The sequence below is a fragment of the Trematomus bernacchii genome, unplaced genomic scaffold (genome assembly GCF_902827165.1).
Source record: "Trematomus bernacchii unplaced genomic scaffold, fTreBer1.1, whole genome shotgun sequence".
Taxonomy (NCBI): Eukaryota; Metazoa; Chordata; class Actinopteri; order Perciformes; family Nototheniidae; genus Trematomus; species Trematomus bernacchii.
In genome coordinates, this window is record NW_022987708.1 from 4,527,756 (window position 1) to 4,542,926 (window position 15,171).

Sequence of the window (15,171 nt, forward strand, 5' to 3'; positions counted from 1 at the left end):
CTCAGGCTGTGGTAAAGCTTGTTAACCCCCTTACAGATTGTGGTTAAAAAAGGAAGTCTCAATATCATGCAAGAGCAAATGTGAAAGCTAGGTGCGATCCTGTAAACGTCAGTGAATCTTTGTTTAAGTCAAGTAGCCCGTTCGTTCACAGATCACTGAACTGCTCATTACAGCTCACTGTGCAGCAGACAAAACACTGACAGGGACTGAGCTTCAGCGTCCGTACCTGCCGAGTGCTTGACTGGGATCAGTGACGGATGTTTGTAGTCGTGGCTGCTGTCATGACTGGAATCAGAACACCAATAGAGATTACAAGTGAGATAATGCCTTTTGGCTTTTAATGGAATGACATCGCTAATAAAAATAACTCATAACTGAACAGTTTGATATGACTGAATCAGATACAATAACCGAAACAATTGTAAAAATTAGAGGTCAAGGTTTCTAATATAATATGTTTCTTTTCCAATTGTAGAAGTTTTAAAAACAATTGTACTTTGAGGTTATACAGGAGTCTTTTTACACAGGATTTAGCGGGATTTTCACTAGTGTATAATCAGCTGAAAGTCAGAACTGTTGAGTTTTCATTCACTTGGAAAGAGCCCATCATATCATCATCGGTAGCGAATCTGCTTCCACTGAACCTGCCAATGAAGCAGTTGAAGGTGAATTATGGGAATTATAATTGGAATCTTGAAGTGTGTTGATTATCTGTCTTTCAAGTTCCTCAGCTTACAGGTGGTCAGCCTGAGAAATGCTTAAATGAGAATTCAATGTTATGTATTCCAATGAGACTACAATAATGCATCAATAGGGATGATGTTTTGAATGGTTCATTTATCAGAAATGTGATGTATTTTCAAGTTGTTGGAAATAAAACAAACAACTCTTTTCTTAAGTAAAGTCATTATGACCATGACATTAGTCTGTACACTAAGATTTCATGCATGATTTACATAAATACGTCAACACCATGTGAGACATGCAATTGAAATCCCTTCACATACTATAGCATTTCATTCATACAGTATTCTTGTGTTGGCTGCAGGGCCAGTGTTTCGCAGCCCGTGTGAGTTGCTGCCGGTGGGGACGGGACACCCAGTGCAGGCCACACTGAAGAGCTACACCGCCCTGTCAGGCTGTGCAAGCAGAGGCACCACCAGCCTGCCCCAGGAGGTCCACATCATCAACCTGAGAGGACATGTTCCACAGGGACCAGACAGCAACCCAGCGGAAGTGAGTCATTCTTAGGAGAAGTTCGAATGTAGCTATATTGTCTGCCAACATCATTGTCTCTTCAATACAAACAGTCAAGATTAGACTTGAATCACAAATTGTTAATAGTGAGGCATTTAACAATTCTCTTCACCCATATATACCTTCAGTATAGGCAGTTGTGTTTTGTTTCTCAACATTGACACTATTCCACGCTGTCTTATCTTCTGGGTAGTATTGTTCAGCCGGATAAAGAGTGCAAGATCTGCTGCATATTTCCACCGCCCTTGTTGGCTCTATTTTTAACCAGTGACTCTGACAATGGCTGCCAGTCCTTTTCCCTTTTGTTTTTCAAGAAAGCTTCTTGGTAAAAACATGTTCCCACTAGAGTGGCACAGTGAAGTTCATCCACACAAATCCACTGGAAGCTTGTTAAAGGCGGATTACAGCTAGTTGGTAAAAGTCTCTTTTTGGTGCGGTATGGCTAACACGCTTGTTAGGTGGGAAAATCATTTTGTTTTTGAAACAGTTTAAACTCAGACAGATCAGGGTTAAAAAAGTGAATGGTGCAACAAAGCAAATAAGCTTTGATAGCCTCAAACTATTTATAATCTCTGTTTCATTAATGGCGCATTTCCATTGCAGCGCGTAGCTCGCTTTAAGCGTGCCGTGTCGTGCCGTCCCCTTTTTTGGTTGTGCTTCCACTAGGCCTCGTTCCGGCGCGGCACGGCGCGGGGCCACTTTTTCCCCTCTTTTCTGGCCCTAGAAAATTGTGGTTCTATCGGGGCCAACAAACAGGGCTGAGTCGGGCTGAGTATGCTAAACTAGAGAGAGGAGCGCTGGCAAGAGGGCTAGAACTACAACAAGATGGACATATTTGACCGTGATTTAATTGTAATGCACGTTTCAAAATGATGCCGAAGTAACAACATACTGATACCGGTTAGTAAAAACCATGAATTAATGCTTTGTCAAGTCTGCAGACAGACGGCAGGCGAAAAACCTTTTAAAATTCGTGTTTTTCTAGATGGAGATTGGCTAAGCTAACGCAGTATATGCCCCGACCGTCCACACTCACAACAACGGCCTATACAGACATAAATAAGGCAGCGACTGTATTCACCATGACACAGGCAGTCTGTGGTGTGTACTTGTTTAACTTTTGTCGAGTTTCTGAACATATATAAGGAGCTGTGAGCTCTGAGTGCTCACAGCTAACGGCTGTGTTGTGTTTCTGGATTTCTCATTGAAGATGACGTCACGGCTCCGCCTACACTGCGTTACTATAGTAACTACCCCAGTTCCTAAACTGTAATGGAAGCGCAGCATGAAGTGAGTCGGCCCTGTTAAGGCCCAACGCGGCCAAGCCGTACCGAGTGTGGCCGAGGCCGACCGTGTAGTGGAAATGCGCCATAAGACAGCTGTCTAATGGTTAATGGTCAACATGTTGAGTTTGACAAACAAAAAAGACTACCTATATGGTAATTAGCCTGATTCTGATGTTGAGATTGGCTAACCTAATCTAACCCTTGACTTTCTAAAGAGTAACACAATAATTAGTCAGTCACTTAAATGTCTGTACAGAGATATTTTCCAACCACTTTTGAGCTAATCTCTTTAGTGCACTGATTTAAACTGGCAGCACTTCTTCTGATAGAGTTCCAAACGGTGTCGGTTTTAAAAACCACTCCCTGTCTCCAGGTGATGTCTCATAGCAGGACTCCTCACAGTTGAAGGTGAATCATAGGCCCACGGCCTCCTAAACGCTGTATCTGGAGTTTGAACTGTCCCACGTTCCCCTCCCCCTCAGTCACAGCAGTGTGAAACGCAGCATGTATAGACTTGCCATTGCTGCTGATGTAGGCTTAAGACGTTGCCAAGGCCAAATACACAGAACACCGGTATGTGTGTGTGAGTATGCTGCATCAGCACGTACATACAGAATGTACTCTGAGTGTTTGTTCTGAAGCTTTACCACATGAACTCAAATGATAGAGTTCTGTTTTCATAACAATGAGAAGCATTTGTCTTTTGTTGTGATCTGTCATGTTTACTCCACACAATGTAATGTCGAAATTTGACGGATGTTTTTTATAAAAATCTTGAAATATGTAGAGCTGGGCGGGAGCATTGACAATGCAACAACAAGCATAAGATGCATTACAAAAAATTGCCCAGCTTGATACATTTTTTAAACCTGTTTATTACTTTACAGACAAGCAGTGTAGTCCAGAGGATACAATCATTATTTATTAAATGAAAGTATGATACTCAGATTTTGCATGCAACTGAATTGTTTCACGCACAAGTGAAAAAAATACTTCTTAACACATTTGCAACAAACATACACTCAGAAGTCTAACTTTTATAAGTAACTATTAACAGGATACTTTTCCTTTTAATTTGGGCCATGCTATTTTTATTGCAGAAAGAAAAATGTCTCAGTGTTTTTCACTGTTTTTCAGCCCTTGTAGGTATGGCAACGCAGCATGTTTTTCTGCCCCTCTGACTTTACTACATGCAGACTCCTGCCAAGTAAGATGGTTGTGTTGAGTTTCATCTCCACTTGTGTCAAGGTAGATTATGATTCAACACAGATAGATTTTTAATGAAAACAAACTGAATTGGTATTTATTTTCGACCAAGTGGCCGTTTATAGGACAGATAAGTGCAAGGCAGAGTATACAGTAAAGACTTTTGCTATTATTTACAAGGATTTTCTTTCTCAAGTTTTTTAACTTGTGCCAACAATGAAACTTCGGAAAGTCAAACAATCTCAACCATATTTATGCTGCTGTTGAAGCTGTCCCTTGAGGCTGACCGTCTAAATCTTATTTCCACTTGCTCTCAAGAGACCCTGCTGCAACTGACAAGGTATTTCTCAAGTCTTCTACAGAGATCATTTATTAAAATTAAAAGCAGACAGATAAGTACAATTAAAGAAATTCGGACACTGCCAACACAATTTCATTTTTGTCTTATGCCTCTTAACTGAATAAAATCTAGTTGAACATTTCTTTTACATAATTAGTTTTATTTATTAAGAGAGGTATAGCGTAATGAGCTCTGTAAATGACTACTCGGAGCCTAAATGTAATAGATAGTCCAGTAAAATTCAGTTTGAAGGTCTGTGAAAAGCATCTCTTCATGTCAACTTATCCAGCTGTTGGTAACCCATCAGCTTAATGGTCAAGTGAGGACTTTAGCGGAGGAGGCAGATTTCCAGCTGTCCGTTCCCCTGCCTACAGCCTTGGCTGCAGAAGGTCACTTCAGCTCTGATTGAGATTACGTTGCCCAGCAGAAGCTTTTTCCATGAGCTTGTGATAAGATAGGATCAATACCCTCTCCCACTCTGGTCCTTGATTGCATTTCCACCTGGGTCTTGGGCACAGATTGGCCTGTTTGGGCACAAGAAGCCTTCCTAAGGGCTTAGCCTTCAACAAGACTGAGTTGGAGGGCACACAGTGCGTCACGCTGTGGTCCCATTGACACAATCTGCCCCTCATCTGTGATCTCTGGTGACAGGAGGAGGTGATGAAACAGGGGGAAAAGGGAATGACAAACTGAACTGAAGGGATCGTCAAATGTTCAACTTGGCTACATTTGGGCAACTTGCTGAAGCAAAATAGAGTAAAGTTGGAAGTGATGTCGTTCATGGGAACGTTCCTTGGAATTATTTCCTAAAAGCAAACCATTAAACTGCATGACCACTAATCGTAAAACGTCATTCCAATGAGAATGAGTTTTATATATCAAGCTCCCTGATCTTCTTTGTATAAATCACAGAAATACATTTTTTTCTTTAATTTAAGGCTGATCTAGTGATCTGATTTGGAAGCGTCCAAATTGATTTCACTCTTAGTAAGGGGTCTTTTTCCCTGTTTGCTTTTCTCATGCGTATACTTTGCTTATTTTCAAAGTCAGCACAGGGGTGCTGGTCAGTCTGTGAGCATGTCGTTTTTCTCTGAGCGCTACTCCTCACCTCTGCTGATGGAGGAGGAAGTGGTGTCTGGGCCACAGAACAGACTGTATTTGGATGTGTTCGAGGCCCGCAGGACAAAAGGTGCCTCTGGCTGGGTTTTGGCTGTGCTGGACTCTTGGCTGTCTGGGTTCAGGGGCTGCTGGAGAACATGATGTGCCCCACTGACTCCTCACTAAGTATCTGCAAAGCCAAGCCTTGACCAGGTCGGGGAATAAATCTTCGTTTCACATGGTGTGTATCGGACATAGGGGACCACATGGTCTGTCTCCTACACACACCCTGGCACACAAATTTCCTGCAGCAACGATGTGTGAGGCCTGCTTCACATCTCTTCCACATCCGTGTGTGAAAGTCATGGCTTGCAGTTTGTCCATAGTTTCAGTGAAGACGTGAGAGCAATGAATTGTTTCCTGCCTGCACCAGTGAACCCATTCAGTACGGGTATTAACTGAGGGCTATGAACTGTTATCCACTGAAAGAATTGCACAGCTGGACCTGACTCAGAATACACACTTTGGCTCCTGGCCAATCCACACACCAACGCAGAGTTATTAAGTGCAACAGAACACCTCAGTTGTGACTGTGCACAGTGCTTCGTCTGGGATATGCTTCGGGCTAGAACTCAGCGTAGAATAACACAACAGAAGGAGAAAATATGCTAATCATTCATTTAAGAACCCTTAAGCTAGAAATACCCACCATAATATTTTGATAGTATTCGAGTGATGTACAAGCCATGTGCTCAATTCTGCTGATGAGAGAGTGAAGCAGTAGAGCCATTTAAACTAAAGTCACAAATATGTCCAATTTTGTTTGCCTGTTCTTGATGCATTCCTAATAAGTGTGATCTTAAGAACCACATGTAATACAGGTGATACTGATTTAAAATAACTTGTAACCTAAACACAAGATGTTACATTTGGAAATTGGTTCACCCTACTTTCGCAAGCATCCCTTACAGAAAGTGAATGACTTAAATCGATTACTATATAATCAATTAAAAAAATGTAATTGCCCTGTTACTGATTATAATTTCTTCCAGTGAGCTGGAGATTATGTTCCTATTGCCAATGGCAGTTCAAAAACAAATAATGTTAACGTTTTGAACAATCAATTTCATGCAGCACCCTGATTAAGTAAGAAATTACAGATTCCTTGACTCTTGATATCTTCTCCCTAAAACTAGCATTCTATTGGTCTTCATCTAGATTTAGAGCTTGTACTATAGTAAATGAATGGGACACTACAGTTTTAAAGAAGACTCTATTGGCCTAATCAATTCAAATCAGTCGTATTCATATAGTAATAACTCATAATACATCTTGTAAAGGCAGCTACGTTTTGACTTGTGCACAGTTTAGCCATACTAGCAACTCTAAAGACGGCAATCTAGGTCTGTTCTTCTATTGTTTGGTCACTTGGTCAGTTTGTCCTCCACTTTGGTCAAGACCTTTTCTCTAGTATCACCATCAGAGATGGGGTCGTTACTAAAAAAAAGTAATATATTACATATTACAGATTACTTTATAAAAAAAAGTAATATATTACACTACTTCGTTACGCCCCTCCCTACAGGCAGATCACGCAGACTGCGTTATATAAAATGACCAGTGCTGTCATTGGCACGCCTGGACAATATTTTTTAACATTTGTCTGATTTCCTCAGCTCTAGTGATCTTGATCATAGTAACAGAAGCCCATTTTTCTCTCTTATACCCTTGTGGACCTCTAAATAAAAGACAGGCCAGGCTGAGAGCCAGTGTCCTGGAATGGGACTAGTAAAGTTACTGTTCTGTGCTAGAAGTCATAGCAAAGCCTGTAGTGCCAGGTTGGGGCTTTTTGTGTCGGGGTAGTGATTTCCTCAAAAACTGGTAGAATCATTTTCACAAAATTGTGTTAGATAAAAACAGATCTATTCTTCGAAGCGGAGTAACAGTCAGAGTGGGCTTTGCTGTAGACGAGACTTACTGCTCGAATTTCATCCGAGCTTTAAACCCCTTTTGAGGCAAAATATATTTTCGTCCTGTGACTACTGACTATTGACCTGGAGGTGTTGGTGTTTTGCCACTTAAGCTCTACCAAAACAATGACCTCATCCAGAGGTTCTTTTCTGTTCCCCCAGCTTCGGTTCAACGGTGTAGGTATCAAGTTTGAACATTTTTCCATATGTTCCCTCAGCCACATGCTAAAGTGGCCTTTTGCACCCTGCGAACAAACCACCACCACATGTGCGCTGATGCAGAGCCTGGCACTTTGGCAGACACCTAAGTTCCCCAGTTGCTGCAAAGTGCAGAGCGAAAAACTCAAAACAAGAGACCTGTCTGGGGATGCAGTCGGTGATAGGGTAGAGAATAAACATAAGGGGCCGACCATATCTCAAATCCGCCATCTTTCTCTAATCAGTTTACCAAAAGCAAACATCAAACACAGCCACTGGCTCTGAATCAGGGTGAGGCAGAGCAGATGATTGTTTTATCAGCTGGAATTCGCAGATATCTTTGACTGTATGAGAGACAAGCTGAAGGAGCTCACCGGGCACAAACCGCTGGCGAGAGCCTAGTGTCAGATAAGAGCTCACACACAAGACAAACTGCACACACAAAGGCAGCTTTTTTCTCTTCAAAACGTGCTTTTGTATGGCCTCACACTGTTTTCAAATGGCATGCAGTTTTTGCTCAGTAGAACTTTTTTCTCCTAGGATTTCTCCACATGTAAATACATTGAGTAAATAAAACACTGCAGAGCACAGACCTCCGTCGAATCCATGCCCCCCATCTCGCAATGTTAAAGAAAGTGAAAAATAGTGTGTGTTTGCCCTGTGATTCAGATACCTTCCACATTTGAATGGGTTCTTCCTTGCCCATGCTACACACTCCCCTTAAAATGCCATAAAACTCTTGCCAATAGTCTTTTGGTAATCCTTATAACCTCCTTAGATTGGTGGAGTTGATAAAGGTAGAACATCCAAACACATACAAGTATCCAAAGAAATAAGAGGAAGCGCTCAAATCACAAAGGGTACTTACAGTAGCAAGAGCTAACAACAATAGCCCATTAGCTAATGAATGAAGTTGTGTCCTTTAAAATCAAAGTGGTATTATAAACCAATATTTGTGCATCGCAAAACAAAGATATTACCAATTAAATGATTGTGCCATCAAACCAACCAAAAATCCATCCCTGAATAACATGATGTAGTGGGCACTATTACCAAGTATACATTAAACTCCTTTATTTTTGTTTTGCAAAAATTGATTTTCAGTTCCGTCCGACTTCAATCTTATCAGAGTGTGATCTTGGGCTGTCCTCCTGACCCCGCTTGGTGTTGTTTTCTTCAGCGCGTCCTGCCTTTCTGCCATATCACTCACAGATTGCTATCCAGAGGTCCTGTCTAACTTTGACGTCTTTTCTAGGCTGTTTTGCCTTGCAGTTTGGCATTGAACTGAGTGCAGACTGATTAGCATCACAGTACAGGGGAAAAGGCTCCAGGTAGCATCCCCATCGCGCTCATGTGGGTGGCGCTGATAAGAGCGGTCAACAGCTTTTGGTCCGGATCCCCTTCGCTCTGTACACCCTCAGTGATCCAGAAAGAACCAAGATCCAGACAGACAAGACACACGCACACACACACACACACACACATCAGATAACACAGTATGATTGGTCCCAGGCTTTCTCCTTTTGGAGTCATGACTTCTTTAAGCCAACCCGCTTTGTTTTCAACTTATGCAATGTTCCAGTATAGCATGCCGACGTTTATCTAGAGTAGATTTTTGTTATAATCTTGGATCTTTTCTCTATTTAAAACCATACTTTCTCCTTTAAAAAGAATACAAGCCATTCATTGTTATTCAGATATTGTCCCCTCTGTTTCATGTCATGGAATACTTTGGACTTTCTTTGATTATTATTTCCTGGGAGGGAGAGTGTGTTCCTAGATTAGTCCGACTTTTTGGCTAATTAAAGGATGTTATGGGTTTTCTCCGAATCAACAGGGATCATCAGCTCTGTCAATAAAGGAAACTGCAAAGAGCCGCACTGATACTGCACTCTGACTGCAGGGTTACACTGTTGGCCGCAGAATTTGTCTTTGAAAGTATCACATTACAATGTTGATGCACAGTGTTTATGAAGCACACTTGAATCTCAGTGTGATTTACTTGACTAGAAAGGTCATGAAATTGCAACCACATGCTGGAGACAGGACAAACAGATCATTACTGTGTCAAAGACATCAGAACGTTCTAAATCCAACCATGTGGCTTCGCTGTACAATAAGTACAATAAGCATGATTCATTCTTGATGGTGCGTTTGTTGTTGACGCTGATTTAGGGCTTGAAAGTTGTAGCTGTTTTGTTTCTTTTTTAACATTCCCATTGTTTACACATTCTACCACCACTAATGGTATGCTCTGTGACAGGCCTTGCATATCCTGCTACAGCTGTCGTCCCTTGCGTGGAGTGAGATTTCAGTAACGTGATAGGTCTAGACAAACCTCCATCCGTGGCTGCTGGCAAATGCGCCCCATAACTGTAATGGACACTGGAGCCCCAAATCCCTGTGCCAGCCTCCTGATAATCAATCAGGCGTGGCCTCTTGTTCCCGGAAGACCCTCCCTGCAGGGTCCCATGAAGGAAGCATCAAGAGGGAACACTCAGCGCCACCTGATCCTCGCCAACACCATTAGAGGCACTCTGCCTGGTGTTCTGCTCCTCTTCCCTCCACACCCTGGCTGTGTGACAGGCTCTGTTGCTATGCACACCACTCTTATGAAAAACTAAAAGCTCTGTGGGCAGAGATGCACACCAGCTGCTGTCGCCAGTAGTGTAAAGTAACTAGGTACATTTACTCAAGTACTGTGCTTAAGTACAATTTTGAGGTATTTCAGAGGTGGGAGTACTTAGACATAGTACTTGAGTAAAAGTAGAAGTACCAGAGTGTAGGAATGCTCTGTTACAGTAAAAGTCCTGCTTTGTTACTCAAGTAAAAGTACAAAAGTATTGGCATCGAAATATACTCAAAGTACCAAAAGTAAAAGTAGTCATTGTGCAGATTGGTCCATTTCAGAATAATATATATGATATGTTTTATAATGATTGATCATGAAAGTGTTCTCAAAGCTGGTAAAGGAGCAGCTAGTTTGAATGACTTTGTATACTGCAGGGGAGCTTGTGGATTTACTCCAGGTGGAACTAAAGTCTGATTTAACACTTGATTAGATTTCACATCATTCATCCAAAACTGTAAAGTAACTAAAGGTATAACATACATGTAGTGGGGTTAAGTACACAATTTACCTAGTAGAAGTACACAATAGCATAACATGGAAATAATCAAGTACACTACAGCTATCTCAAAATATGAGTAAATGTACTTCCCACCTCTGGGTTCTCTAATGCTACTTTGTACTTATACTCCACTACAATTCAGAGGTTAATCATGTACTTTTACTCCACAAAATGTATGAAGTACCTTCAGTTACTTTGCAGATAAAGATTAATGATAAACAATATGATCAACACTTATATAATACTTTAGTTTAGTTTAGTTTATTTATTTATAGTGTCGTGGACAGTCCCCATCGATGAACTGTCACAAAAACAGTAAATGGAGCAGCTTTAGCCGACATGGCTAATTTCCAGTTGTTGTCCCCGGCCAGATGGTAATAGACACCCTTAAAATCACAATATATCAACAGCATTAGTTATAAATGTTTCACCTGGAGTTCATTCACATGCTGCCCAGCAATACATCATTTAAACTAGTTCAACCTTTACCAGCTTGATAAACACATCAATCATTATAAAACATATCATATATATTATTCTGAAATGGACCAATCTGCAGAATGAGTACTTTTACTTTTGGTACTTTTAGTATATTTTAATGCCAATATTTTCTACTTTTACTTGAGTAACATTTTGAATACAGGACTTTTACTTGTAACAGAGTATTCCTACATTTTGGTATTTCTACTTTGACTTAAGTACAAGATCTGAGTACTTCTTCCAGCTCTGGCTGTGGAGTCCTGATCATCGCTCACATTGTGCAACCCGGCTCTGGTCAGAACTTATCTCTGTTTACTTGCTGAACCGAGAAAAACTGCAGATAATTATCACAGCTTTCTCCTATTTTCACCATCATTGCCTCTTGGCCCTTCCTCTCCTCTGAGCTCTGTGTATGCGTGTGTTTTCAGGTGACTCACGTCTTCTGGAAGTGATTCTGTCTGGGTTTAAAATTCCTCTTTTTTACAACTCTCATTCTCCTTCTGCTTCTCTCTTCCATCTCTCAAAGCCAAGACAGGTATGATTATATCTTGGTTGTTGATATTCTCAGGGGAGCGATGCACACGCTTTTTCCAGAGTCTGGACTTCAGGGGAAGCAAATATGCAAAAGAAAATGGAAAAGAAAAAAAGAGTCTCTGATCTGTTTGTTTGGATCACCATACAGTTTGCCTCATAGATAACTGTTCAGTCATTTGTTCCATTTTCTTCTCTCGAAGGGACTTTTGAATGATTTGTGCAGCACTTTCATGGACCACATCACTAAACAGTCGTTTGTGTTGCTGTCCTCCAGGGCTTACATCTGTGGAGGATGGTAATTAGGCTTTGATGCTTCATGTTCACTCTGTCTCTGCTGCCGGTGTCTCTTGTTAAATGGCTTCATGCAGCATCACAGTGACAAGGCTTTGAACGCAGAGCATCAGCCAGAAGAAAATCACAATTTACTGGATGAAATAGATATCCTTTATGGAAGACAGGAGTCTAGCATCTTGTTAGACAAAGATACAGAGCAATATTTTTCATATCTTTCCTACTGACAAGAAAATTGCAATTTTTCTGACTGATATGGAAATTTGAATGGTGATTATACTCGACAGGGCTGTATTTATGGTGTGGAACTGAATGAGATACTGCAGGCTTGTTGAGGTGCACAGTTCATTATAGGCCTTGGAAACAGCAGTTAACTTACTATTTTATTAGAAGCTGTTCTGGATCTTTTGATCATATCACATGATCTTCAGCAGCAAATGGAGTTTGCTCAGTTGTCCTGAAATAGTAGATATGTATTTTTCTGGATTGTTTTAGAAAGTATGCTTATTTACGTTATGTTAGAGATTGAGATGATTTATTCACCAGCAACCGATTTGCTTAATTTAGCATAAAGACTAAATCAAGATAACCTGGTTCTGTCCAAAAGTGTCAAAAATGTTATATATAATCACATCTCTGGATTATTGGTGTTTTCTGGGATATACATATTGTCTCTTTGCCCAGCCAGTGCCTCAGGGGGGTTGCTGCATGTTGCTTGGCAACCCTGCTGTGACAATAAGATAGGTAGATTCAAGATGGGTTTGTTTAAAGAATAATCACAAACGTATCTGCCTAAACAAATATATCCGATGACCTCAAATGATACTAGACGGGTTTTCAAGCTGATGCAGTGCACAGATGGAGTTTTCTTTTTCTTTTTTGTGTCCTTCGACTAATAGACTAATGAAAAAAGAGCTGACTAAGGCTTTTTTCGCCGACTAACGATTTGTCGACTAATTTGGGGCAGCCCTACTATGCACTGTAGCTGCTAGAGCCAACTGTGGCTTCACAAACAAAACCTCATCCTGAAAGCAGGAAATGTTAGGGCTCAAAGCTTAAAAAGGATGATATGATGTGCTTGTAAAAGTAAACTGGAGGATTATCTACAGTACCAGCTGTCAGTCATTTACACTAATGAGCTAGCTCGTTAGGAAATCAGTTCATTTTGATGTACTTAAAGAGCCAGTTCAGTGATCAGTCTTCAGTCAGTCTTCAGTTGATCTTTTTAAACCTTTTAAGTATCATAATGATACAGAGTGGGGTTTCTTTCTCCACTGTCTGTGGTGTAAATACTGTAGGCATGCAAAGAACAGAAAGATAAGTCACTAGGTAATAATGCATTGGCAACACTCAGAAATGTCTTTGATCAACTTCAGAATGTAAAGTTGCCAAATAATTGTATCACTTCCAACGCTTGCTAGGATATTTTTCATTTGTGATAAAGCAAAATGAACAATTAGACTACATTTCCGTTTCAGAACATTACATAACGTGACATTAAATAGTTTACCCTCGTAAAATTCAGTCCAAGAGCACAGTGTATTTTTTGCTCATAAATACTTGTTTTGAAGTGACTGGAATAGAATGTACAAGGTTAGCAGAACTGCATTGTACCAGAGAAGTTTGAAGCTGAGAAATGTTAATGGTTTGCATTAACAATGTAGATCTTAATCTTGATACGGCACGACCACATTTAAACAAATGATCCGTATGAATGTTTTGTAAGGTTTTTCATGGTTCAGAGACCACTAATGTGAAACTGTCAACACAAATCATCGTCTTCGTAATTACACATCGTCGGTTCCATTTTTAGCTTCAATTGAAGGCCAAATGCTGTATTTGTTGAGAAAAGCGATTTAGCTGTGACTGATTATATTACTGTAGGGGTCGTTTTATCCTATTAGATGAACCCTTGTGGGTTGAATTAGTGATTTAAAGGCTTTTATTGCTGACAAGCAGGATGGGGCTAATATGATTAGTCTGGGAATATAGAGTGAAGGAAGTTTAAAGAAGAGAGTACAGTAAGACAGACCAACATAACCCTCTCGAGTATCACTTCTTATCAAAGCTAGCGAGATCAATAGAGGATTAATAACAACTCTGGCATAATGCAACAATTCAGTATTACTTTTAGAAGTGTCTAAATGGGCAATACAAAGACAGATCCTTGCCTTGAGATGATTTTGAGTTTAGTGCATGCTCAGGCCAGGACCCACCTGAATTAATTATTACCAAATTGTCCAATCCAACATTGGAAACAAAAAAACAACCCCGGTCTAGGCAACAAAACCTCAAGTTGGTTTTCCCTATCTCACTACCAGACTGTGAAAATCTATTTTAATAGCATCTGAGAATCAAAGGCATAGTTGCATGCTGCAGAGGTAACAGAGACCCGCCACTTTCTTTCCCCTCTGTTAACAAAGAATCCTCTGTGTGAAGGTTCAGATCCCGCTGAGGCTACATATCAGAGCTCAGCAAGTGCCTTTTAGGGAGAACACAGCACGGCGTCTTGTCGAGTTTATCAGCAAACTGAGTACATAAACAACCACGAAGCCTGATAAAGAAGAACAATCTACAACATTACAGCAGTGTGATTACACCAGGATAGTAACTGTGTTGCCTCATCATTCTGGTTACATCTCAGTGAACATGAGAAAACCAAAGCTTTGCATAGTGTTGCTGTGTGAAATAGGATCAAGTGATGCATTTTAAATGTTCCCTGCTAATGCCCAGCTCTTCCTCAGTATATGATACCTGTTCACCAGTGTGTTGTTTCTTTATTTGACTCTTATCCCTTTATTTTGCCTGTCCAGGTTGAGCTGCATCTGAAGCCCATCCAGTCTCTGCAGCGCCACCAGAAGCCACTGGTCTTCGTGCTCAATTCCCCCCATCCGCTGATATGGAAGATCAAGACAGAGAACCTGGCCCTGGGCGTTAAACGTACCTTTCATGTGAGTCCAGCATCACTAAAAGCCTTTAAATCCTACTTCCTAAAAACTGTGTTTTCATTTCCTCACAGGCTAAACCGTACTCCCATTTCAGTAGCCTTCCTCTTTGAGGAAAATCATTTAAGTGATGTACATTTGCAGAGAAGGCCCTTCCACACGCCAAAAGGAGTCTTTGAGGCATGCAGGTGCAGTCCTTGTGGCGAGGCATCAATCTCTGTGTACACATTTAGTGCAAACGTATTTAGCTACAGCTCTGCACTCTTCTCAGAACACTGGGGTTTAAGATGAGTGCAAGTTTGGCTAATATTTATATTCTTTGTGTCTTATCAAATTATCAAGTAGGTTATTGTGAAATTAGTTTTTATACTGCTAAACTCCTGCCTTACTCACATCCTGGTTTTGAAAATATATTTATCTGAAAAGTTGTGATGT

At 40.7% G+C, this 15,171-nt stretch overlaps 1 protein-coding gene across 2 annotated transcripts in view; it reads left to right on the forward strand.

The window, feature by feature from the left end:
- The window catches only part of tgfbr3 (transforming growth factor, beta receptor III), a 69,710-nt gene that overhangs the window by 21,200 nt on the left and 33,339 nt on the right, over window positions 1–15,171 (forward strand). For both annotated transcript variants that reach the window (XM_034140720.1, XM_034140722.1), the window contains exons 3-4: window positions 1,049–1,236; window positions 14,605–14,742. In XM_034140720.1, the coding sequence (XP_033996611.1) occupies window positions 1,049–1,236; window positions 14,605–14,742 (326 nt within the window). The remainder of the gene's footprint in view (window positions 1–1,048; window positions 1,237–14,604; window positions 14,743–15,171) is intronic.